Raw genomic sequence first — 25,290 nt, forward strand, 5'->3', positions numbered from 1 at the left:
TCAAGTTCACTTCAAACCAAGGCTATCAGGAGTTAGTTTAGAGTCCCCAGGACTGGAAAATATCCCCCAAGTTCCGGGATATCGATCCGAAGTTGGTCAAAATCACGATTCGCGAAACGCGGGTCGGCTATTGTTGCAGTCTTAAAGTGAAGTTGGGCTATATTTCAGCCCAGAAGCTCGAAAGTGACCGTTTAAAAAGTTACGCTTCGTGCATTTAACTGCAAAAAAAGGCCATCAGGAGTTATCTTAAAGTCCCCCGGACAGGAAAATGTCCCCCAAGTTTCGGGAAATCGAGCTGAACTTGGTCAAAATCACGATGTCTGTAAGGCGGTCTCGGCTATTCTTTCAGTCTTCAAGTGAAGTGGGGATATATTTTGGCGCAGAAGCTTGAAGATGAGCGTTCAAAAAGTTTTGCTGTGTCCATTTCATTGCAAACCAAGGCCATCAGGAATTAGTTTAGAGTCCACAGAACTGGAAAATATTTCCTAAGTTCCGGCTTATCGAGCCGAAGTTGGTCAAAATCACGATGCGCGTAAGGCGGACTCGGCTCATCTTTCACTCCTCAAGTGAAGTGGGGCTATATTTCGGCCCAGAAGCTCGAAACTCTGCTTTCAAAAACTTTTGCTGTTTCAATTTCACTGCAAAACAAGGTCATCAGGACTTAGTTTATAGTCCCCGGGACTAGAAAATATCCCCCAAGTCCCGGGAAATCAAGCCGAAGATGATCAAAATCACGATGCGCGTAAAGCGTTCTCGGCAACTCTTTAAGTCTTAAAGTGAAGTGGGGTTATATTTCGGCCCAGAAGCTCCAAAGTGAGCGTTCAAAAAGTTTTGCTGTGTCCATTTCACTGCAAAGCAAGGCAATCAGGAGTTAGTTTAGAGTCCCCGGGACTGGAAAATATCCCCCAAGTTCCGGAAAATCAAGCCAAAGTTGGTCAAAATCACGATGCGCGTAAGACGGTCTCGGCTACTCTTTCGGGCTGAAAGTGAAGTGGGGCTATATTCGGCTCAGAAGCTTGAAGGTGAGCGTTTAAAATGTTTTGCTCTGTCCATTTCAATGCAAACCAGGGCGATCGATAGGTAAGGGTTAAGCCACTTAATGGATAGATTTTTTAGATAGATTTTTTTCATTGTTATGTAAATCTGCCACTAAATTGTAATAAATAAAGTCTGCATACAGGCCAAGTGGCCCACCAGGCTGGAGCTTATCCCGGTTTTTGTAGTGTGAAGCAACTAGGGGTATTTCTACTCCCCCCTGGATGGGATACAGTCCATTGGAGGGTTTTCCCCAGCATTAGGTTCGCCGGTACCCATTTATACACGGGGGTAGAGAGAGGCACTGTGAGAATAAAGTGTCTTGCCCAAGAACACAACGCAATGTCCACGGTCAGGGCCTGAACCTGGACCACTTGATCCAGAGACGAGTGCACTAACCATGAGGCTACCACGCCTCCCACCCTTTAGGTGGCTGAATTTGCTCTCCGTTAAAATTACTTTATAAATTATAAATAATTATTTATTACATAATTAAAAATAGTTTTCAACAGAGTGCAACAACAAAAATCAAGAGGAACACTGCTTTTATTAGGAGCATTTTCTTTCTTATTAAGTCCACTGAAATACTGACTACCATAATGTAGCACATAAAAGGTAAGAGGAGACATTCTAGCCAGCAGTCTCCTACTGATACAGATTTTACAATTTTTGCTGAGTTATAAATAACAATCTTTAAAGCAGCAGGACATACACGTAGTAGAAGTACAGCATGATAACCACCATTTTAAGAACTGAATGGAAATTCAAAAGGTATAAGCTGGAACAACGAATAAACACTGCCAGATTTGTATTTTATGAATAGAGACAGATTAAAACATTCAACTTTTGTGTTCCTTAATGATGGGTTCTAGGAGTTTCATTTAATTGTAGTCCTAATATTAAGACTGATTGCGATACTCTACACGTATATGTTCATGTATATGAACATGGTATAGAACTGCTAATTTAAGCTTCTGTTATATAATTTCTGTATTTCAGTGTAAAGCTATACGTTCATTTCTCGAGTTAAGTTTTGACACGCATAGCAAGTTCAGATGGATTTCAATTGTCAACATTCTTGACTTTAAGAATCATATATGGATAAATTTCTAAAGTGTTTCCAACTCTGTAATTATACATGCAGCCTGGAGAGCCATTTTATATGCTTGCACCCAATGTATTTTGCAAAGAGTGAGTTTCAAAAGTTCAAGTGTCAGCTGACTTAAGTCTTGAAAACATCTTATTCTTTTTGTAAGCAGGAGAATTCCACATCCATCTGTAATTCTCAGATTAATTCCATGAAGTTTAAATGGTGATTTGTGTTGTTAAAGCCAGTTTCTACTAAGTCTTTTGATATTATTTTTGACGGCTAATAAACCTGTATAGCATCAGTAATGTTGTGTTAATAGTAACATCTGCTTACTGTCACTTGCATATCATACTGTAGTTGTTATTGCAGTGTTCATCTGGGTTATATGCACATGTACAATAGTACAACTTGCCTAACCTGCAATACACAATGAATGTAACAGTGACACATTTTAAAAGGGTATAAATGATTATATGCAGAAAAAATCTTGTATTTCTTTAATTTACTTTCCTTTCTATTCTCTCCCCCCTGCTGCCCCTATAAAAATAAGCTACCTACCTAACTAAGGTGTCCAAGTGATATTTCTTCCTTTTCTGGAAAGGGTTAAGAATGAAAATGCTAGCTATAATGCCGTGCTCTCTCTAAAGAAACACTGGAGTTAAAATAATTCTTTTAACCTGGAAAAAAGGTATTGTCATGTACAGCATCTGTAAATTTGGTAGAGTTACATGTAATTTGAATCTCTATGAAGACTAGGAATTTAGGGACATTAATAGCACAGTAAATTCAAACCATTCTTTGTTTCTGCAAATAAATTTTCTGACTGTTTTGCTGTGTGATTTAAATAGTTGCTTGATACATTTAGACACATGTATTTCTTTGGTATGTAAAGTTTCCAAATTCAGCTAAACTATATATTAATAATGATCTCATAGATAAATACAGGGAAATATTCAAACAGCTTTCATGAAAATGTAAATAGGTTTATGATCACTGTAGTAAGACTCCAGGGTACCTGCTAATTGTACACATTGTAATACATTGGTATATACATGATCTATCTGTGTACTGTAGTCAGTAGTAAACTGGTTAATCAGCTGAGTGTATCCTTTGTCTGTTATAAGATATTTTTCAGAGCCATTTGTTCTGAATTTGCCTGCATTAGATCAGTATTGAAATCCCCAAGCAGTACATTCGGAGTTTTAGATTCTGTGAATACTAAGTCATGAAGATGAGTAAGAGGATCAATCAACTGTGAAATTGTAACTAGTTTTCGATCGATAGATACCAATGACATTAATATTTGGAATTGGTTGGCTCAACACCATTACAGTGATTTCCAAATTATTAATTAAAAGTTATATCTGTATGGAATTTTAGTACAATTCAAATCATTCTTAATGTACAAAGCAGTTCCATAGCAAGTTCTTATGTTAGACTGATTAAAGTCATTTCTGTAAAGAGTTAATTTACTAAGCTGATATGTATCATCTCTATCTAACAAGCAAAGTTTTGATCCAACAAAAATGTTGTCATCAGCTTCTTGAATGTTGTAATCACTTAGTACATCATCTAGGTGGAGGTGGAGAGATCTAACATTCTGAAACAAGACTGTTTTTGTTTGGGGTGAATCGTCAGTTCGTAACACTGCTTAAGGCACAAGGCTTACTTGTGTTCTTAGTCTGCTCATTTCACTTTTAGCTTTCTCACTAACCTTTAGTTTGTTTTCATTCAAATTAAAAATATGCATTGCAGAGCTGTTTCGTACATGGCTCAAGCCAACATAATGTATGTGCTCTCTTCTGGATACTGGAAAATCAACAACTACCTCATTTAATGTGTCGCCTTGACAACGGTGAATAGTCTTGGAAGCAGCAGGTCTAAGTGGAAATTGGCGCCGGAGAATTTGGACCTCACTTTTTTGTTGGCTCAAAATTGTCTTGTTACTTCCAATACTGGTGTCCAATTTCTATTTATAGTTGCCTTGTATAAATGTGCATTTTCTCTAAGCTGGTTTCTGCCTATGTCAGGATGTGGAAATGACACCCAAATAATAATTGGTCTGGTATAATTTCAACTCTGTAGTCTCTGTGTTCTGTGACACACTCTGCACCATTGGTGAGTCCGTCAGTCACATCAATGTAGTTGTCAGTCATATTTTGTTGCAGTTACTACTGACATGAGCAAATATAAACCCATTGTCTTTGTTGGATCATCTGGGATTTTGTTTTTCATTTGTTTCTTGAGATCATCAGAGATGTCCCCGATTACAATGTCCAAAGCCTTAGTCTGAGCTTTATCAGCTTTAGAGAGGGCATACAATGCATTGTTGTGAGCATGTACGGATGCATGTTTAGTAAATAAATGTGCCATGTTCATATTGTAATTATCTTGTCCAGGCCTTACATTCAGAAGTCTTTGTTTCAAAATGGTTATATCATCTTCAGAGTGCTTTCACTCTCTCAAACGATCGAGTAGCTGAGCAAATTCTTTGTCATCTCTTTGTCTCATTATCTCTGTCAATTCAACGAGGGTGAAGTACTCTGTCCAAATTTTTGTTGCAAATTCATTACAGCCAGATTGGGAATTTTCAAAGATCCACTTATCAAAAACTTGCTTAAGCTGGAAAAGATCTCCAGCAGTTACCAAGCTTATTCCACCAAATGGTTCATTAGTTCCAATAATTTGTTGTAATCTTTAACTCAAAAAGTTGAACATGCCACTTTCAACCATAGAAATCTTATCAATGAAAATCACCCTGTTTGTTTAGTTTTGCTCTAATGGTATTCAGTCTATCACTGTCCAGTGCAAAATGCTCAAAACGTCTATTGGCAGGTATCTTAAAAGCAGCATGTAGTGTATTGCCTTTAATGCTGAATGCTGCTTTACTAGTTGGGGCAGTCTTGACATTTTTCACATCATCTGGATTTTCTCCAGTGATACTATTTAGAAATCTGATAAGACATGATAAAAAACTGTCTTTGTTTTTCATTCAAAGAGCGGTCGACCCTGCACCAGAGCTACTTTCCGAACGAAATAATCCCCCTCGTATAAAAGGCGTAGTAAAAAAAATACGACACAACAATGAGGCTCACCTTAGGTTCCAGATGATACAGAATTCATGGCCCATTGCATTTTTTCCTCCTCCGGGTGACATTTTAAAAGACTTTTTGTCCTCGGTCGTGACATGACATCGTCGTTTTTTAACATCGTAGCTTTAAAGATTTCGAAACGAGCATCGTAGCTTTCAGGATTTCAATGTCCGTTGCCGAAGCTAGTGTTCCTTAGCTTGATAATTTTCCATTTTACCACTCCACGAAGGTCTCCTCAAAATGCCGCACAAAAATGGTATAGTATGTCCTTCTAGTCTCTCCATGTGTATTTGTCGCAGCTACTGTTGATTAGCTTAAGAACTTTCCATTTTAAAACTCCACGGATTGAACCAAAACCCATCTTCGTGCCGTCTTAACCGCCATGTATAAACTCCCCTGTATAAACTCCGTGTTATAGGACAAAATTTCGCCTTTCTTCTCCGCCCTAAAACAAGCCAAACAAACAGTACGAAGTGTCTGGGACAAAAATTATACTTAGCAGGGGAGGGATAGGTGAAAACTATTTAATCCAGTTTTAATGAATAAATTAATCACAATGGACTGAGTGAGTGAGTGAACGCCATCCGACTGCCTTATAAGCTCATGGATGTCTAACATCCATGAGCAAAAAGGTAACCGAGACCGCCTTACTCGCAGCGTACTTTTGACCAACTTTGGGCCGATTTCCAGGAATTTGGAGGATATTTTCCAGTTTCGGGGACTCTGAACTAAATACTGATGGCCTTGGTTTTCAGTGAAATGGGCAGAGAAAAAATATTTGAGCGCTCGATTTCGAGCTTTTAGGCCGAAATATAGCTTCACTTATTTTAAGACTAAAAGGGTAGCCGAGACCGCGTTATGCGCAGCGTAATTTTGAACAACTGCGGGTCGATTTCCAGGAGCTTGGAGGAGATTTTCCAGTCCCGGGGACTCTAAACTAACTCATAATGGCCTTGGTTTTGTGTGAAATAAGCGGAGGAAAATATTTGAACGCTCTTTTTCGAGCTTCTAGGCCGAAATATAGCCCCGAAATATAGCCGAAACCGCCTTACGCGCAGCGTAATTTTGAACAACTTTGTGTAGATTTCCAGGAACTTGGGGGATATTTTCCAGTCTCGGGGACTCTAAACTAACTCGTGATAACCTTGGTTTTAGGTTAAATTGGCAGAGGAAAAATGTTTGAACGCTCGGTTTCTAGCTTCTAGGCCGAAATATAGCTCGCCCTACGCGCATCGTAATTTTGGCTAACTTTGGCTCGATTTGCCAGAACTTAGGGGATATTCTCCAGTGGGAGGGACTCTAAACTAATTCGTGATGGCCTTGGTTTTAAGTGAAATGGACAGAGGAGAAATAGTTGAACGCTCGGTTTCCAGCTTCTACGCCGAAATATAGCCCCACTTCATTTTAAGACTAAAAAAGTAGCCGAGACCGCCTTACGCGCATCGACGGTAATTTTGACCAACTTTGGCTAAATTTGTCGGAACGTCAGGGATATTTTCCCGTCCCAGGGACTGTAAACGAGCTGGTGATGGCCTTGGTTTTCAGTGAAATGGCCAGAGGAAAAATATTCGAACGCTCGGTTTCGAGCTTCTAGGGCGAGATATAGCCTCACTTCATTTTAAGACTGATAGAGTAGCCGAGACTGCCTTGCGCGCATCTTGATTTTGACCAACTTTGGCTCGATTTTGCGGAACTTCGGGGATATTTTCCAGTCCCAGGGACTCTAAAGTAGCTGGTAATGGCCTTGGTTTTCAGTGGAATGGACAGAGGAAAAATATTTGAACGCTCGATCTCGAGCTTCTAGGTTGAAATTTAGCCCCAGGTCACCTTATTTTAATCCTGATTGAGTAGCAGAGACCGCCTTACGGGCATAGGGATGTTGACCAACTTTGACTCGATTTGCCGGAACTTGGGGGATATTTTCTAGTCACATGGACTCTAAACTTAACTTGTGATGGCCTGGGTTTTAGTGAAATGGACAGAGGAAAAATATTTGAACGCTCGGTTTCGAGGTTGTAGGCCGAACGATAGCTCCACGTCACTTCATTTAAGGACTGATTGAGTAGCCGAGACCGCCTTATGAGCATCGTGATTTTGACCAATTCTGGCTCGATTTCCTGGAGCTTTTCGGATATTTTCCAGTCCCAGGGACTCTAAACTAATTCGTGATGGCCTGGGTTTTTAGTGAAATGGACAGAGAAAAATATTTGAACGCTCGGTTTCGAGCTTGTAGGCCAAAATATAGCCTCACTTTATTTTAAGACTGATAGAGTAGCTGAGACCGCCTTACGTGCATTGTGATTTTGATCACCTTTGGCTCGATTATTTTCCAGTCCCAGGGACTTCAAACTAACTTGTGACGGCCTTGATTTTCAGTGAAATGGACAGAGGAAAAATATTTGAACGTTTGGTTTTGAGCTTCTAGGCCGAATTACAGCCCCACTTCATTTTAAGACTGAAAGAATAGCCGAGACCGCCTTACTCGCATCGTGATTTTGACAAATTTTGGCTCGATATGCCGGAACTTTGATGATATTTTCCAGTCCCAGGGACTCTAAACTTCATCGTGATAGCCTTGGTTTTCAGTGACATGGATGGAGGTAAAACTATCGCACGCCCGCTTTGGAGCTAATTTCTAGCGCCAAAATAGCCCCACTTAATTTTAAGAGTGAAAAAGGTAGCGAAGACCGACTTACACGCATCGTGATTTTGACCAGCTTTGGCTCGATTTCCCGGAACTTGGGGGATATTGTCCAGTCCCAGGGACTCTATACTAACTTCTGATGGCCTTGGGTTGCAGTGAAATGGACAAGGAAAAACAATTGAACGCTCGGTTGAGCAACTATGGGTTGATATCCAGAACTTGGATCATATTTCCCAGTACACGGGACTCTAAACTGGCACGTGATGGCCTTGGTTTGCAGGGAAATCGTCAGGGGAAAAATTATTGCACGCTCGGTTTCGAGCTTACAGATTTGTGCTCGCTAAAAGGAGTGCCTACTACTTGACTCACCTTTCACGAGTTAATGTTCGCTTTATCACTATGGTAACGAAGGAAGTAAGGTACTGAAGCACCCGTTTCTTAAAATACGTATTTGTAATTTGCGAAATGGAGCACTTGTGATCTTTCGGCTATAACTCGCTGTTAAAAAATATCACTGCATCCAGTTGTATGTACGAAGTGTTAAATAATCTGAAGCAATAAGTGTTATATAGTACAGTCTTGGAAGGACTCGGTTCTCAAAATACAGATCTTCGAATTTACAAATTTCGGAGTTCCGCTGTTTTATTCCTTTTTAGGTTTTCGTACAGAGGAATTTTACTGTTTTGATACTTGATACGTTTATTTCGGTATAGATTTGTTTCTTTCGTTTTGTTTCGTTGTGTAAAATAAAGTAAGCCCTACAAGGGCTTGTATTTACATCAAATTGTCTAATGGAGGAGTGTGCTTGTTGGTTCGTGCGGAAAATTTTCCTTTCCACGAATGAAAGGAATCTGTCGTATCGACAAACTTAGATAATGGTAACATGATGTTGTGAAATATGTGTGAGTCGTAGTATTTATATGCAGTTGTGGAATGGATAATTTCGCTTGTCATATCTTGCATGAAATTCTCGATGGGACGAAAGTTTCGAATTGGTCGTTTCGAGAAACTTCTATTGGGGTACGCAATGTCATGAAATATTTTTAAGTCGATGTTATGACATGCGATTCTCGAATGGAGAACTCTGCTTGTGTTATTTGCCTTTCGTGTAATGTAACGAGTTGATAACATCAAAAACCTTCTGCTTGCGTTATTTGACACCCAACAACTGCTACCCAAACTTTAATGTTTACAAAGCAAAATCTATTGGCTTTTGTTTGCAGACCATCTGTTTGTTGAAAACGAAGACAAATCCTTATTGAGTTTCCTTCTTGTGGGCTAGTGAAAACTCCGAAATATATCACATTTGCGCGAGTGGAGCATAGCGTACACAACTCTGTGGCGCACAGATGAATGAAGTAGGATTTTGGTTTCCAAAAACTAACAGACCTCTCTTTCCCCCCACAGGCAACTTTCCAAAGTCAGTACTCTGTTTCCGAAGAAATAATCCCAATCCAACAGCGGAAAATCGAACCAGTATCGTGCTATGGAAGTCTTCACTTCGTCTTCGTTGAGGTCTGCGATAAACTATTTCCTAACATTCCTAAAAGTACGATTAAAAGTCGCATGAGAAATCTTGGTCTTAAGCTGTTGAAGGCGCCTCAAGAAATTCAGAACAAGTTGAGAACTGCTAGACCTTACTTGGCCTGTTACAAATTCCTGTCGCTGATTTCCAAACGAGACGTTGTCATTCTTGAAGCTTATCACGATTCACGCGAAGAAAGAAAGGAAAACTCTAAAAAACTGTATGGACCTTTCTTAAGTAATCTTAGTGATAGTAGCGATACTAACTACACACACGGGGGAGGACAAAGTCAGAACGTAGGGGACATTTTTTTAAGGGATAATGTAGAGTCCACTATGCCTCCCAAAAAACATGGGTTAAGTACCAATTTCTTAGTAGAAAATCTCTTGAATTCTTCTCCGGGAAGTTTAGCCGTAGAAAAGCCAATGACTGGGTTTTCAGAATCACAGGAACAAATAGTCGATGAGCAGATTTCGACAGACTCGGAACCCGAGTCAAGTTATTCCTCGGACAGCGATACCAATTTCGAGTCCTCACCGGAGGAAGAAAGCGCTGGCGAACAAGATTATGGCATTGTCGAGCTGTTTCATAAAAAAGATATAGATATAGATTGCTTCCCCAACGTCGTTAAACGTGTGAGTGAAATGAAGGAATTCTTTCAATCAGACTTGAATTTTAAGCGCAGACAGTCCAAACTGTCGGATGTCACGTGGGCGAAAACTTTGGAACGGTTAGTGATCTTTTTGGCTTATTGTTCGCGCACGTTGAAGCTAGACATTCGATTGGAATTGGTGGAAAATATGAATATCGTGGAATCCTTTATCAAGCACATAAAGCATAGCCGGCGAGTTAAGAACAACACTGCTGCCCTTTATGTAATGTCCTTCATAAAGGTTGCGAAATTCCTGCATGCAAACGAGAGTCGCGGAAATTATGACGCAGTGGATAGCATTAGTGATCTTCGCGCCCTTCAGAACCAACTCCTCAGAGAGCATGCTGTTTTGGAATCCACCAAAGAACCTGAGAAGAGAAGGCTGTTTTGGCCGCAATTTCAAGAATTAACCCGTTCCCTTCATCAACAATTCGAAGACGAACTCGATGTGCGACAGAAAGCACGTCTGCACATGAATTTCACACTATTACTACTTTTTGCGATAAATCCAGGCCGTGCTAAAGAGTTCAGAACCCTTCGCATCGTTACAGATATCCCAGAGAACGAAGTTGATGAAATCGTCGGGAAGCTACCGAACGGAGAGAACTTTATGGTGTTTGCGAAAAACGGAGTCACCCGTCTCGTCGAGAAAGGTTACAAAACGGTGAAAAGATACGGCCCGAATGTCATAGAAATGAGCGAATTTCATTTCGTGGATTTTCATGTTAAGCGTTACGTCGAACGGTCGCGACTAAAGCTCATACCCCGGGGCTGTAGTCATGACTTTTTTTTTGTCAACAACCGAGGCTCATTTTTTAAATCACCGGGATCTTTCTCCAGTTACTTGGCGAAAATCTTTCGGGAGAATCTCGGCTTTCACTGCACAATGAACGAAATGCGACACGCATTGGTGGAAAACTTTAGGTCTAGCAAAGAAAGTTCCGATGTACAGCTGGCAGAAAGCTTAGCTCGTGTCTGTAAGCACAGTTTGCGCACTCAAATGCAGGTCTACGACAAAAGAAGTCAACAGGAAAGAACGAAACGCGCATTGCACTACCTTAATCAATCAGCAGTTAACGCCATAGTGGACGACGTTCCAGGTACATCTTGCAATGTTGACGACGAAGTCGAGGATGATTCATCAGGGGAAGAACGTGATCTACCCGCTCCTGGAGAAATATGCGCTCTTATACCGGCTGATGCACGAGCTAAATCGCCCGAGATATTCTTGGCTAAGGTTTTAAAGTACAGCGCAGATGGTCAGAGCGTGCGCTTGGCGTGGCTAAAGCAAATAGAAGGCAAGCCAAACCACTACAAGTTTCAGGTTGGCCATTCGGTCTGGGAGGAGAAGGTTTCGAGTCTCATCTACCCACTGGATGTCACTTATAAGCGAGACGAAGGCAGTTATGAGCTTCGGAGTGCCAAGAAAGAGATTTATCAGCGACTGAAATCAGCTGTTTCTGTCTAACATCGCATCGAAAATCATTTTCTAGTCATTTTCAGAGAAAAATGATTTTAAAAAAAACGTTTTCAAATCATTTTTAGAGTCGTTATAGCAATGTTGACACATAACAGCATGATTCCGTTGACTCTATCCGTTACATCTGAAATTATAAAAACGAGCAATAGCTATATTTGTGTGATGCTTTTTTTTCAAATTTAGCTGCCTAAATTTTTTTTCAAACCTCGTTAATGAAAACAGAAATAACTTGCATTTGCACTGAATGGAACTCCATTCGTGTCAAATGAGCTTTACGGATTGCTCGCTGCACTAAAAACTTAAGTCAAAAACTGACATATGGCGCTGAATTGAACGCCATTCGCGTCAAATAAGCCGTGTACGGATTTCTCGCTGTTCTGAAAATCCAAGTCAAAACATGCATGTTCCATTTACCCACGAAATGTCGTGTCAAATCGAGGGTTGCCTGGGATCGTCGGGAGAAACCAAGAGATTTTCTAAGTTATAATACTGCGTTTCCTTGAACCAGCGTCCTGAACATTAATTTCAAATTTCGCCTTTTCGACTGGATCTTGACATCGCCCAAGGCATTGAACGTTAAGTCGACTAACATTTTAGAGGCGGTTGTTATTAGGGCACCTAATTAAGGAAATAGGGAATTAAACTCAGTTGGCGTTTAATTAGAAAACTCTGTTGATTCTCGTCTGAATGTATACAGAAAACAGTTCTGCTGTCCAAAATTTTCTTTGTTTTGTTTGTGATTCAGAGGCAATTAATAATTGGTAATTTCTGATAGAGACCCGAGGACGTACATTGCAATAGGCAATTTATAGAGGGTACCCTGTCGGAATATTAATTCTGACACCTTTTGGTTTCTTTGAGAAGCCATTACTGCCACTGAGCAGAGAAATATTGAGTTAGAGTTTTTTAGGTGAATCTACAAAATTCAGACCCGCAATGGGTAAAAAGCGCAAAAATGTCCAAAGAGATCAACAACGTTTGCAAACTTTTCTGCAAACAAAGTGTTTGATTTGTTACACTCCGGGGCCACTGGCTTCTCGTAGACTTCCTTGTTGCAAGGTTTTTATGCACGAGAGCTGTTTGCTAAAATGTTTTCAGCATGCGAGTACCAGTAAAAGAAAATGCCCCCATTGTAGACAGGAAATTTATGCCATTAATAAGGGCGAACTCGAACCTTCGTGCATTCCGGAGGGTGTTTTCTTATTTCGGTTAGAATTTGAAACGTTCGTTGCTAAGTCTCCTGCTCAAATAGCAGATGAATTATGGGATTTCTTGCCTAACCTAGTACCTCCACCTGGTTGGTCAGACTATCGAAGAATGTGGAGAAGATAAGGAGCTCATTATGAAGAGCTTTAAATTGTCAACTCTTTTTTACACTTTTTAGAATATTTTCCAATATATTATCAAGCAACTTAGCTTCTTTATATAAGTTTAAATACTTTAGTACTGAGTCCTTTTAAACATTTCGTAGTTTTGTTATTAATAGATTTTCTGGCATGTATATCCATTATATAGCTATTATAATCAAGCGCGTTTGAGTTTGATATGTGCTTATAGTCTGATGACGGAGATGCTCGAACGATTTCTGTATGATCTAGATAAACTAAAACGAAGCAATTTGATTTGTTTCGTGAACGGAGTTAACGGCGCGAGGTCTTTCTTATTGGTTAATCAAGTATAGTTCTCTCCGTCTATAATGAAACAGATTGCGAAAACTCGGGAAAACCGCCAGTGTTTTTCCAGGCCATACAGAAATCGCTCTTTAAACTTTTCTTGTTCTCATCATAATTATAGAAATGTGCCCAATGATCAACATTTTGTTTTTCAACACGGCCTGGAGATTAATCAAAAAGGTTTTCATTATTGAGTCGGCTGAGACTGTCTTTTTAAGACGGTCCATTTCGGTTTTTATTGTCATTTTAACGCTTATCTTTTTTTAACAATTGTCGCGTTCTGAACTACGCGCCACAGGAAATCTGTTATCGTTGTTATTAAAGCAAATGGGTTTTAGATAGCGACAAGAATTCATCTGTTGATCATAGGGTCACTACGTTTTTTACTTAGAGAAGACGTAGTATTAGATAGCTTTAGCATTGTTATCTTATCTTTGTTGTCTGCAATGTAAAGGTTACTGAGTTCAAGGAATTAAATTGTGTTGAAAGGACAATTTGTATCAGCAATTTTTGTAAACTTTTCAGGACAGTAATTACATTTAACCTGTGAGATGGGGTAACGCGGTCTTGAACACCTTTGTTCCAGTACCCCCGTTTCAGTTCCGGAAGTTGTCCACTCATGATTCTAGCACAACACCCAGGGGACAAAAAAGCTGTGGAAACACTCGCTTGCGGCTCGCCTTCCCACAGCATTTCTCGTTCTCCCAAACTTCCTCTGGTGTTTCTATAACTCGACAGAAACACGGTACATGTTTTCTATTTCTTGAATGTTACTCGTATGTACCTATATGTTACTCGTATGTACCTATATGTTACTCGTATGTATTCGTACGTTACTCGTATGTACTCGTATGTTCTCGTATGTTCTCGTATGTTACTCGCATGTATTCGTATGGTCCTTTCATATCACGTGATCAAACCACATGGGGTCAACAGTCGTGCAACATGGCGGAACGTAACGAAGATTTGCGAATGTTTTTCGCTCTTTGAAGTGCGGTACGGAAGCTAGCTAGTATATTTGAGTGTCCTAAGTACGCTAAGTTTCCCTTTTTGCTATCAAAGAGAAATGACTTGAGTCGCAGAGAAGTGGACGGTCGATCTACGTTGAATCACGCAATGAGAAAGGTATTCTTAATAGCCTTGTAATAATTGCTATTTCAGTTACGTTTTTTAATTTTGATCCGACTTTTTTACTTGGTAATGCTATCGTCACATCAGTAAGAATTGACCGTAAAACAAACAAAGCTGTTAGGTCAATGGATGGACTTTATTTTGGTGTTTCTCACCAAAGACAGATTTATAGATTACACCACAACACTTCAATGAAAATTATTGAGAAACATTAATCCCAAATGAATCGCGTACGCGATTCATTTGCTCATTAGTTATGCATAGGGCATGTCCAGGCGTCTCCAAGGAAGTTGAGTGGTACTGGACCTCGATTTCTAGGCATTGTGCTTTAATACAATTGTCAAATTCGAGCTAGATCTTCGTTTATATAAAGAGCGAATTTTTATCTTAGCGATATTGACATTTGCGGGTGAGATCGTAACATTTATTAAGTATAGAAACATATCTTTTAGCATAGCGATGTTTCGAATTATTCATTATGCCCCCATATTATTATTTCCCGAATTTTAAGTATAATTTTGGTCTCTTGCTTTTTTTCTGTGAACACTGAGTGATGGTGTAGTGTAGCACATCAAAACATTCTAACAACTTGGTCAACTGAAATCTTCGAAATTACTCTGATGTGCAGTTTATACCAGTTTTTATTCAGTATTATTTCATAGCAAACTAAAGATTCTTACCGACCGAAAGGTAACTTTGTCACTTGTCTTTCATACCCACATACCTTTGTCACTTTCATACTGATTTGTGGGTGTTAAAAATTATACTAAGCATGAACTTTTCAAGCTGGTAATTCTTATCAGTTAATTAATATACTTATTGTATATATTTTAGGTTTCAAACAAAATCCTAACAGATCCTTTCATCCATAATGAGAGCTGATCACTGTACATATCTTTATTCCCCAGGGTCCTTATGGATGCCAGCCTCATTGCTGAATGGGCTACCCTGGTAAAATAAAGTTCCTTCCTTACTTTCGTAAATGACCCACTAGCTTTGTACCTTTAAAAACTATTGTTTTATAATAAAGGCTGATTGACTGATTAATTGTCTATAAATCTGCAGTTGTTAACTTAGTTACAACACTATACACACTCCAAGTCACAACTCTAGGTTCCACTCGTGGCTCTTCCACAGATTGACTAAACTACATGACCTTGTAGTACTGACCAAAATAAAACTTAATCTCGGAAAACGAATTCCACTCTAACAAGCAGCTCAGAGACTGAACCATTAATTTCCAAGTCACTGAAAAAGTCATGTCCGTCAATTCTAACCATGAGAAGGCACGTGCAATGTATGTCCAGAGAATTTCTTAGTTAATCAACAATAGTAGTAGTAATAGTTTTTAACCTACTCATAGATTTTCATATTTCCATCTTTTAACTAGGTTTTTTTATTCTTTTTAATCATATGCAATTGTAAGAGCATTGAGCATTCTCAATGTGCAATGAGAACCTTTTTATTATTTTAATTATTATTGTTATTAATCAGACTAGATGTCGTGAGAATTTCTTACTTAATCAGACCTTATTTCATGCCAAATGCAGTCAGACAGCTTATTAAGCAGTGAATTGATTCTCATTTGAACTCTTAAGAAAGTTGAGAAGTGACTCTTGGATCCCTCTGAATAGGATCTTAGTTTATTCTCAGTGAATTTATTCTCATTTGAACTCTTCATAGAAAGTTGAGAAGTGAATTAATAGGGACGGGGGTGCATGATCAAAGCTGCAGACTTGCCTTTTATTGTACATGCCATCAGGCTTTGAAGCCTTAATTTTCAAGTCAGCGCGTGTCATAGATGTCTTGAGAATTTCTTAGTTAATCAGAGCTTATAATTTTTATTCTCATTGAATTGATTCTCATTTGAACTCTTAAGAAAGTTGAGAAGTGACTCTTGGATCCCTCTGAATAGGATCTTAGTTTATTCTCAGTGAATTTATTCTCATTTGAACTCTTCATAGAAAGTTGAGAAGTGAATTAATAGGGACGGGGGTGCATGATCAAAGCTGCAGACTTGCCTTTTATTGTACATGCCATCAGGCTTTGAAGCCTTAATTTTCAAGTCAGCGCGTGTCATAGATGTCTTGAGAATTTCTTAGTTAATCAGAGCTTATAATTTTTATTCTCATTGAATTGATTCTCATTTGAACTCTTAAGAAAGTTGAGAAGTGACTCTTGGATCCCTCTGAATAGGATCTTAGTTTATTCTCAGTGAATTTATTCTCATTTGAACTCTTCATAGAAAGTTGAGAAGTGAATTAATAGGGACGGGGGTGCATGATCAAAGCTGCAGACTTGCCTTTTATTGTACATGCCATCAGGCTTTGAAGCCTTAATTTTCAAGTCAGCGCGTGTCATAGATGTCTTGAGAATTTCTTAGTTAATCAGAGCTTATAATTTTTATTCTCATTGAATTGATTCTCATTTGAACTCTTAAGAAAGTTGAGAAGTGACTCTTGGATCCCTCTGAATAGGATCTTAGTTTATTCTCAGTGAATTTATTCTCATTTGAACTCTTCATAGAAAGTTGAGAAGTGAATTAATAGGGACGGGGGTGCATGATCAAAGCTGCAGACTTGCCTTTTATTGTACATGCCATCAGGCTTTGAAGCCTTAATTTTCAAGTCAGCGCGTGTCATAGATGTCTTGAGAATTTCTTAGTTAATCAGAGCTTATAATTTTTATTCTCATTGAATTGATTCTCATTTGAACTCTTAAGAAAGTTGAGAAGTGACTCTTGGATCCCTCTGAATAGGATCTTAGTTTATTCTCAGTGAATTTATTCTCATTTGAACTCTTCATAGAAAGTTGAGAAGTGAATTAATAGGGACGGGGGTGCATGATCAAAGCTGCAGACTTGCCTTTTATTGTACATGCCATCAGGCTTTGAAGCCTTAATTTTCAAGTCAGCGCGTGTCATAGATGTCTTGAGAATTTCTTAGTTAATCAGAGCTTATAATTTTTATTCTCATTGAATTGATTCTCATTTGAACTCTTAAGAAAGTTGAGAAGTGACTCTTGGATCCCTCTGAATAGGATCTTAGTTTATTCTCAGTGAATTTATTCTCATTTGAACTCTTCATAGAAAGTTGAGAAGTGAATTAATAGGGACGGGGGTGCATGATCAAAGCTGCAGACTTGCCTTTTATTGTACATGCCATCAGGCTTTGAAGCCTTAATTTTCAAGTCACTGAAAAAGTGAATATTACTTGATTTGAATGTTGATAGAAAACTGGTAGTGGGCTTGGAGAAATAGTTTTTTTGGTTGAGCTTTGGGTTGAGGAGAATTTGAAGATGCATGTTATACGAAACGGACGGCAATGTCGACAGGTACATAGAGGCAGCCTGGTTGAGACATTGTTTTACTTGGGTGGAATGACTGTGTGTATTTTTTAATGAGCCAGGATTTTTAATCAATAAATTCTTGTTCTCTCTCTCTCTCTCTTTCTCTCTGGGCTCTAGGATGGTCCATATTTGTCGTTACTGCGGTCTGACATCCAGCCTATATCCTCCCCGAGGCATTTTTTCTCCATGTTGGTGTCCAAGTCTGCATGTGAATGATTGCAAGACAAGATGTCCACCGACGACTTCCTTTTTTCCAGTAAAAGTAAGCACTCGTTTGCTGTTTACTGCTTGCTTGATGCATAATTTGATGGATCTATTGACTGACTGTGAACTGGATCTATTGTGAAAACAGTCTATTTTTAATGACTTTTTTAGATCACGGAGATTAGTTACCGGTGATGCGATAAAATCTCTTGGTATCTTCAACTAATTTTACGCAATATATTAAGTATCACGCTGTACTAACCTTATCGGTACACAGTAAATACAGCTGTCAATGTTGATCCTTATGAGCGCGTCATTTGAGAATGAACGTGACTCTTTAAAAGCATGGTTCTCAGATCGAAAGCTTTTCGATCATTCCATTCCTGAAGATAGTATCTCTCTTTAAAAGTATGCATTGATAATTTCTTGTCTGGTAGTGAATGCTATACCTTTCAGAAAGATTTAATAAAATAACACTATACAACAGGCTTCGGGAAAGTTTTTAAACTACGGTTTATCACTTCTACCCAATGTGTTTCAAGGTTCTTCTGTTCAATCCGTCCCTTCTTTAAATCGCCTTGTTGAAAGGAATTGGATATGTCCTTCAGTAAACACCCCATTGTTTCAAAAAAGTAACAATGGTTGTTTGGTGTATGCTCTGATCTGTTCCTAGTTTGTATCCACGAGAGAAATGGAAGATGCGATGTGAAGTGCCATGACGTTATCTCACAGATTTCTTCCTTTTTTCTCAAAGCTTTCAGTTCAGGAGTCAAAGCTGGCTTCAGGTTTTAAGACACAGAGCACATTGTGGTCGCTTCATTGATGAACGCGCTAGATAACACTGGGTGATTTGTACCAGCAAGAAGCTCCTTTGCCCTCATTATCTTCTGAATCTCAAGCGAAGAAGGAGCTCGGCTTTACCATAGTCGTCGAGAAAAAGTGAGTTGATTTTGAACCATAAAATAGGTAAACAACATCTTTTACCGACTAGAACAACTGTTCAAGTCGTCAACGCCGGGTTGCTCGTGTTGCTTTCTTGCTGACAAAGAAAAGCCATATTTTTCCTCCACAAAAGCCTCGCCCCTTCCTGTGAGCTATTTATTTTAACTTCGTTTATTTGGCATGTTTTTGCAATGTGAAATTGTGGATAAACTAGAATTTACTTGGAACACTTCCTGATACGCAATTTGGTTTCCTTAGAACACTCTTCCGCAGCTAACACTAAAAAAGAGCGATTCAGTGATGGAAGACTGTTAAAAATGATATTTCTTCACCCCTGGAGTGCTTACTAACAAGGCCGTCAAACAGTCAACAGCACAAGGTAAGAGGGCTTAACAAGATAGAAATAATATACAATGAACTAGAGTAAGGCCATAATACAAGCATTCGAAATCTATTTTTTTACCGCTAAGATTTCAAGCGTAAAATGGGAAATCTGGGTGACGATGAAATATTGAAATGTAGTTCCATAATTAAGGGGGAGTTTAGTAGAGTAGTTTAACACTTAGTTGAGTTGTGCTTAACGTTTATCAAATTCCAGTTAGTAATTAGTGTTTTTGTTATCTTTTTTTCTGCTAGACCTATTTTCCGGATGCGAACAGCGTAAGGCAGCAATACAATCTGGAGGAAAGAATTCCGGCGGCACTTGCTAGGTAAATGTAGTCTTAAAATAAGCTACAAACTAATCAAGGAAGCTTTGTTGTCTTGCAAAGCCAGACTCGAGCCTTAAATGTTGGCTTTTTTAATTGTATTATTTGAAACTCTAAATTTCGATTTTTCTGTTTCTTTTTTAGACCTCGGGCACTTCACGCAATCGGATTACAAAGTCCGGCACTTCGCCTTAGGCCGGTAAGATAAAAATCACATATCGTATTTGTTTCATTTCAGTTCTTAGCACTTTAAACAATTGCGCACAGATTACGAAAGCGCCGGTTATAACAACATTTCAGTGCTTAAATACTTAATACTCATCGAAGTAAATGCAAAGCTGTCTGCTATCATTGATAATTTTGAATGAAATCATTTTAACACCAGCGAAATTCTACAGCTTCTTTATAAATCAAACACCACTAGCGACTTAAGAGCTCTGGTACCGAAATTATTCTGTGCTAAAATACCCAGCTAGGGAAACAGACTACGTAAATAAGCCATTAAAATTGAGTACCATAATCAGATGATTGAGAGGGAGTTTTGTTCGAACCCTGGTAAATAATAATTTTTTTTGTTATTTTTGTTCCCCGCTAGGCCCATTTTTCGGATGGAAACAGCGTAGCGAAAACAACTGGAGAAATGAATTCATTGCACTCGGTGGGTGAATGTAGAGATAAAATTAGTAAGCTTACAGACTAAACTTGGACGCTTTCTCGTGTTGCAAAGTAGCTAACAATGTTGACCTACTTAATTGTACTATCTGAAAATCTAAATTGCGATTCTGTTTTTTAGACCTCTGGAGCGTTCGACGCAATCGGATTACGAATTCCTGCACCACCTTCATGGGATGGAAGGGAGACGGTAAGATTCAAATCACATAACTTATTTCAGTTTAAACCAGGTGTTACTAGTTCATCTCAAAAACTCCGTCACAGTTAATTAAGTACTCGTGATAACTTTTACTAAATTTCACTGATGAGTAGGTGCGAATCAATTACGAAAGCGCTAGTTAAGCACTTAACTGGTTAAATACTTAACTGGTCATTTAGTAAATGCAAAGGAATGCAGTCACTGCATGGCTAATTTTGAGTGAAATCATTCTTTGATCGGGCGAATTATGCGGTTTTTGCATAAAGCAAACGCCAATGGCACCAAGTGTGATTTATTTCAAAATCAAAATATATTGAAGGGTATTGAGTTTCCTTCTTGTGGGCTAGTGAAAACTCCGAAATATATCACATTTGCGCGAGTGGAGCATAGCGTACACAACTCTGTGGCGCACAGATGAATGAAGTAGGATTTTGGTTTCCAAAAACTAACAGACCTCTCTTTCCCCCCACAGGCAACTTTCCAAAGTCAGTACTCTGTTTCCGAAGAAATAATCCCAATCCAACAGCGGAAAATCGAACCAGTATCGTGCTATGGAAGTCTTCACTTCGTCTTCGTTGAGGTCTGCGATAAACTATTTCCTAACATTCCTAAAAGTACGATTAAAAGTCGCATGAGAAATCTTGGTCTTAAGCTGTTGAAGGCGCCTCAAGAAATTCAGAACAAGTTGAGAACTGCTAGACCTTACTTGGCCTGTTACAAATTCCTGTCGCTGATTTCCAAACGAGACGTTGTCATTCTTGAAGCTTATCACGATTCACGCGAAGAAAGAAAGGAAAACTCTAAAAAACTGTATGGACCTTTCTTAAGTAATCTTAGTGATAGTAGCGATACTAACTACACACACGGGGGAGGACAAAGTCAGAACGTAGGGGACATTTTTTTAAGGGATAATGTAGAGTCCACTATGCCTCCCAAAAAACATGGGTTAAGTACCAATTTCTTAGTAGAAAATCTCTTGAATTCTTCTCCGGGAAGTTTAGCCGTAGAAAAGCCAATGACTGGGTTTTCAGAATCACAGGAACAAATAGTCGATGAGCAGATTTCGACAGACTCGGAACCCGAGTCAAGTTATTCCTCGGACAGCGATACCAATTTCGAGTCCTCACCGGAGGAAGAAAGCGCTGGCGAACAAGATTATGGCATTGTCGAGCTGTTTCATAAAAAAGATATAGATATAGATTGCTTCCCCAACGTCGTTAAACGTGTGAGTGAAATGAAGGAATTCTTTCAATCAGACTTGAATTTTAAGCGCAGACAGTCCAAACTGTCGGATGTCACGTGGGCGAAAACTTTGGAACGGTTAGTGATCTTTTTGGCTTATTGTTCGCGCACGTTGAAGCTAGACATTCGATTGGAATTGGTGGAAAATATGAATATCGTGGAATCCTTTATCAAGCACATAAAGCATAGCCGGCGAGTTAAGAACAACACTGCTGCCCTTTATGTAATGTCCTTCATAAAGGTTGCGAAATTCCTGCATGCAAACGAGAGTCGCGGAAATTATGACGCAGTGGATAGCATTAGTGATCTTCGCGCCCTTCAGAACCAACTCCTCAGAGAGCATGCTGTTTTGGAATCCACCAAAGAACCTGAGAAGAGAAGGCTGTTTTGGCCGCAATTTCAAGAATTAACCCGTTCCCTTCATCAACAATTCGAAGACGAACTCGATGTGCGACAGAAAGCACGTCTGCACATGAATTTCACACTATTACTACTTTTTGCGATAAATCCAGGCCGTGCTAAAGAGTTCAGAACCCTTCGCATCGTTACAGATATCCCAGAGAACGAAGTTGATGAAATCGTCGGGAAGCTACCGAACGGAGAGAACTTTATGGTGTTTGCGAAAAACGGAGTCACCCGTCTCGTCGAGAAAGGTTACAAAACGGTGAAAAGATACGGCCCGAATGTCATAGAAATGAGCGAATTTCATTTCGTGGATTTTCATGTTAAGCGTTACGTCGAACGGTCGCGACTAAAGCTCATACCCCGGGGCTGTAGTCATGACTTTTTTTTTGTCAACAACCGAGGCTCATTTTTTAAATCACCGGGATCTTTCTCCAGTTACTTGGCGAAAATCTTTCGGGAGAATCTCGGCTTTCACTGCACAATGAACGAAATGCGACACGCATTGGTGGAAAACTTTAGGTCTAGCAAAGAAAGTTCCGATGTACAGCTGGCAGAAAGCTTAGCTCGTGTCTGTAAGCACAGTTTGCGCACTCAAATGCAGGTCTACGACAAAAGAAGTCAACAGGAAAGAACGAAACGCGCATTGCACTACCTTAATCAATCAGCAGTTAACGCCATAGTGGACGACGTTCCAGGTACATCTTGCAATGTTGACGACGAAGTCGAGGATGATTCATCAGGGGAAGAACGTGATCTACCCGCTCCTGGAGAAATATGCGCTCTTATACCGGCTGATGCACGAGCTAAATCGCCCGAGATATTCTTGGCTAAGGTTTTAAAGTACAGCGCAGATGGTCAGAGCGTGCGCTTGGCGTGGCTAAAGCAAATAGAAGGCAAGCCAAACCACTACAAGTTTCAGGTTGGCCATTCGGTCTGGGAGGAGAAGGTTTCGAGTCTCATCTACCCACTGGATGTCACTTATAAGCGAGACGAAGGCAGTTATGAGCTTCGGAGTGCCAAGAAAGAGATTTATCAGCGACTGAAATCAGCTGTTTCTGTCTAACATCGCATCGAAAATCATTTTCTAGTCATTTTCAGAGAAAAATGATTTTAAAAAAAACGTTTTCAAATCATTTTTAGAGTCGTTATAGCAATGTTGACACATAACAGCATGATTCCGTTGACTCTATCCGTTACATCTGAAATTATAAAAACGAGCAATAGCTATATTTGTGTGATGCTTTTTTTTCAAATTTAGCTGCCTAAATTTTTTTTCAAACCTCGTTAATGAAAACAGAAATAACTTGCATTTGCACTGAATGGAACTCCATTCGTGTCAAATGAGCTTTACGGATTGCTCGCTGCACTAAAAACTTAAGTCAAAAACAGACATATGGCGCTGAATTGAACGCCATTCGCGTCAAATAAGCCGTGTACGGATTTCTCGCTGTTCTGAAAATCCAAGTCAAAACATGCATGTTCCATTTACCCACGAAATGTCGTGTCAAATCGAGGGTTGCCTGGGATCGTCGGGAGAAACCAAGAGATTTTCTAAGTTATAATACTGCGTTTCCTTGAACCAGCGTCCTGAACATTAATTTCAAATTTCGCCTTTTCGACTGGATCTTGACATCGCCCAAGGCATTGAACGTTAAGTCGACTAACATTTTAGAGGCGGTTGTTATTAGGGCACCTAATTAAGGAAATAGGGAATTAAACTCAGTTGGCGTTTAATTAGAAAACTCTGTTGATTCTCGTCTGAATGTATACAGAAAACAGTTCTGCTGTCCAAAATTTTCTTTGTTTTGTTTGTGATTCAGAGGCAATTAATAATTGGTAATTTCTGATAGAGACCCGAGGACGTACATTGCAATAGGCAATTTATAGAGGGTACCCTGTCGGAATATTAATTCTGACACCTTTTGGTTTCTTTGAGAAGCCATTACTGCCACTGAGCAGAGAAATATTGAGTTAGAGTTTTTTAGGTGAATCTACAAAATTCAGACCCGCAATGGGTAAAAAGCGCAAAAATGTCCAAAGAGATCAACAACGTTTGCAAACTTTTCTGCAAACAAAGTGTTTGATTTGTTACACTCCGGGGCCACTGGCTTCTCGTAGACTTCCTTGTTGCAAGGTTTTTATGCACGAGAGCTGTTTGCTAAAATGTTTTCAGCATGCGAGTACCAGTAAAAGAAAATGCCCCCATTGTAGACAGGAAATTTATGCCATTAATAAGGGCGAACTCGAACCTTCGTGCATTCCGGAGGGTGTTTTCTTATTTCGGTTAGAATTTGAAACGTTCGTTGCTAAGTCTCCTGCTCAAATAGCAGATGAATTATGGGATTTCTTGCCTAACCTAGTACCTCCACCTGGTTGGTCAGACTATCGAAGAATGTGGAGAAGATAAGGAGCTCATTATGAAGAGCTTTAAATTGTCAACTCTTTTTTACACTTTTTAGAATATTTTCCAATATATTATCAAGCAACTTAGCTTCTTTATATAAGTTTAAATACTTTAGTACTGAGTCCTTTTAAACATTTCGTAGTTTTGTTATTAATAGATTTTCTGGCATGTATATCCATTATATAGCTATTATAATCAAGCGCGTTTGAGTTTGATATGTGCTTATAGTCTGATGACGGAGATGCTCGAACGATTTCTGTATGATCTAGATAAACTAAAACGAAGCAATTTGATTTGTTTCGTGAACGGAGTTAACGGCGCGAGGTCTTTCTTATTGGTTAATCAAGTATAGTTCTCTCCGTCTATAATGAAACAGATTGCGAAAACTCGGGAAAACCGCCAGTGTTTTTCCAGGCCATACAGAAATCGCTCTTTAAACTTTTCTTGTTCTCATCATAATTATAGAAATGTGCCCAATGATCAACATTTTGTTTTTCAACACGGCCTGGAGATTAATCAAAAAGGTTTTCATTATTGAGTCGGCTGAGACTGTCTTTTTAAGACGGTCCATTTCGGTTTTTATTGTCATTTTAACGCTTATCTTTTTTTAACAATTGTCGCGTTCTGAACTACGCGCCACAGGAAATCTGTTATCGTTGTTATTAAAGCAAATGGGTTTTAGATAGCGACAAGAATTCATCTGTTGATCATAGGGTCACTACGTTTTTTACTTAGAGAAGACGTAGTATTAGATAGCTTTAGCATTGTTATCTTATCTTTGTTGTCTGCAATGTAAAGGTTACTGAGTTCAAGGAATTAAATTGTGTTGAAAGGACAATTTGTAT

At 39.2% G+C, this 25,290-nt stretch overlaps 2 protein-coding genes and 2 long non-coding RNA genes across 5 annotated transcripts; 3 read left to right on the forward strand and 1 right to left on the reverse strand.

Annotated features, from left to right (window-relative positions):
• Positions 1-2,275: 2,275 nt before the first annotated feature.
• Positions 2,276-5,256, reverse strand: LOC149106952 (uncharacterized). The gene is made up of 2 exons (XR_016210044.1): positions 5,221-5,256; positions 2,276-2,542 (listed from the first exon to the last, which is right to left on the reverse strand). It is a non-coding gene; the product is annotated as an uncharacterized LOC149106952 (long non-coding RNA).
• A 3,976-nt stretch (positions 5,257-9,232) lies between these two features.
• LOC149106953 (uncharacterized) lies at positions 9,233-13,685 on the forward strand. Its single transcript, XM_089298443.1, has one exon. The coding sequence runs from the start codon at positions 9,428-9,430 to the stop codon at positions 11,504-11,506; it is 2,079 nt and encodes a 692-aa protein (XP_089154569.1). The 5' UTR covers positions 9,233-9,427; the 3' UTR covers positions 11,507-13,685.
• A 432-nt stretch (positions 13,686-14,117) lies between these two features.
• LOC149106954 (uncharacterized) lies at positions 14,118-15,365 on the forward strand. Its single transcript, XR_016209887.1, has 2 exons — positions 14,118-14,316; positions 15,231-15,365. It is a non-coding gene; the product is annotated as an uncharacterized LOC149106954 (long non-coding RNA).
• Positions 15,366-17,428: 2,063 nt separating this feature from the next.
• On the forward strand, positions 17,429-23,414 carry LOC149106955 (uncharacterized). Of its 2 annotated transcripts, XM_089298178.1 has the most exons (8): positions 17,429-17,932; positions 18,629-18,813; positions 19,075-19,195; positions 19,453-19,526; positions 19,668-19,722; positions 20,119-20,181; positions 20,317-20,385; positions 20,867-23,414. In XM_089298178.1, exons 6-8 carry the CDS (start codon positions 20,164-20,166, stop codon positions 23,102-23,104), a joined length of 2,325 nt encoding a protein of 774 aa, XP_089154304.1. In that variant the 5' UTR covers positions 17,429-17,932; positions 18,629-18,813; positions 19,075-19,195; positions 19,453-19,526; positions 19,668-19,722; positions 20,119-20,163; the 3' UTR covers positions 23,105-23,414. The 2 variants fall into 2 exon arrangements, with proteins under 2 accessions (XP_089154304.1, XP_089154305.1); XM_089298179.1 differs by lacking the exons at positions 17,429-17,932; positions 18,629-18,813; positions 19,075-19,195; positions 19,453-19,526; positions 19,668-19,722 and having other exon boundaries at positions 19,857-20,181.
• Positions 23,415-25,290: the final 1,876 nt, after the last annotated feature.

Source organism: Orbicella faveolata, unplaced genomic scaffold (genome assembly GCF_042242905.1).
Source record: "Orbicella faveolata isolate gen_17 unplaced genomic scaffold, um_ofav_v1 contig_3, whole genome shotgun sequence".
Classification (NCBI taxonomy): domain Eukaryota; kingdom Metazoa; phylum Cnidaria; class Anthozoa; order Scleractinia; family Merulinidae; genus Orbicella; species Orbicella faveolata.

Excerpts from the sequence above, each read along its gene's own strand:
- LOC149106953 (XM_089298443.1), top strand. The coding sequence starts at position 9,428 with ATGAGAAATCTTGGTCTTAAGCTGTTGAAGGCGCCTCAAGAAATTCAG.
- LOC149106955 (XM_089298178.1), top strand. Across the intron at positions 20,386-20,866 it reads CATGGGATGGAAGGGAGACG|GCAACTTTCCAAAGTCAGTA; the intron begins GTAAGATTCAAA and ends TTCCCCCCACAG.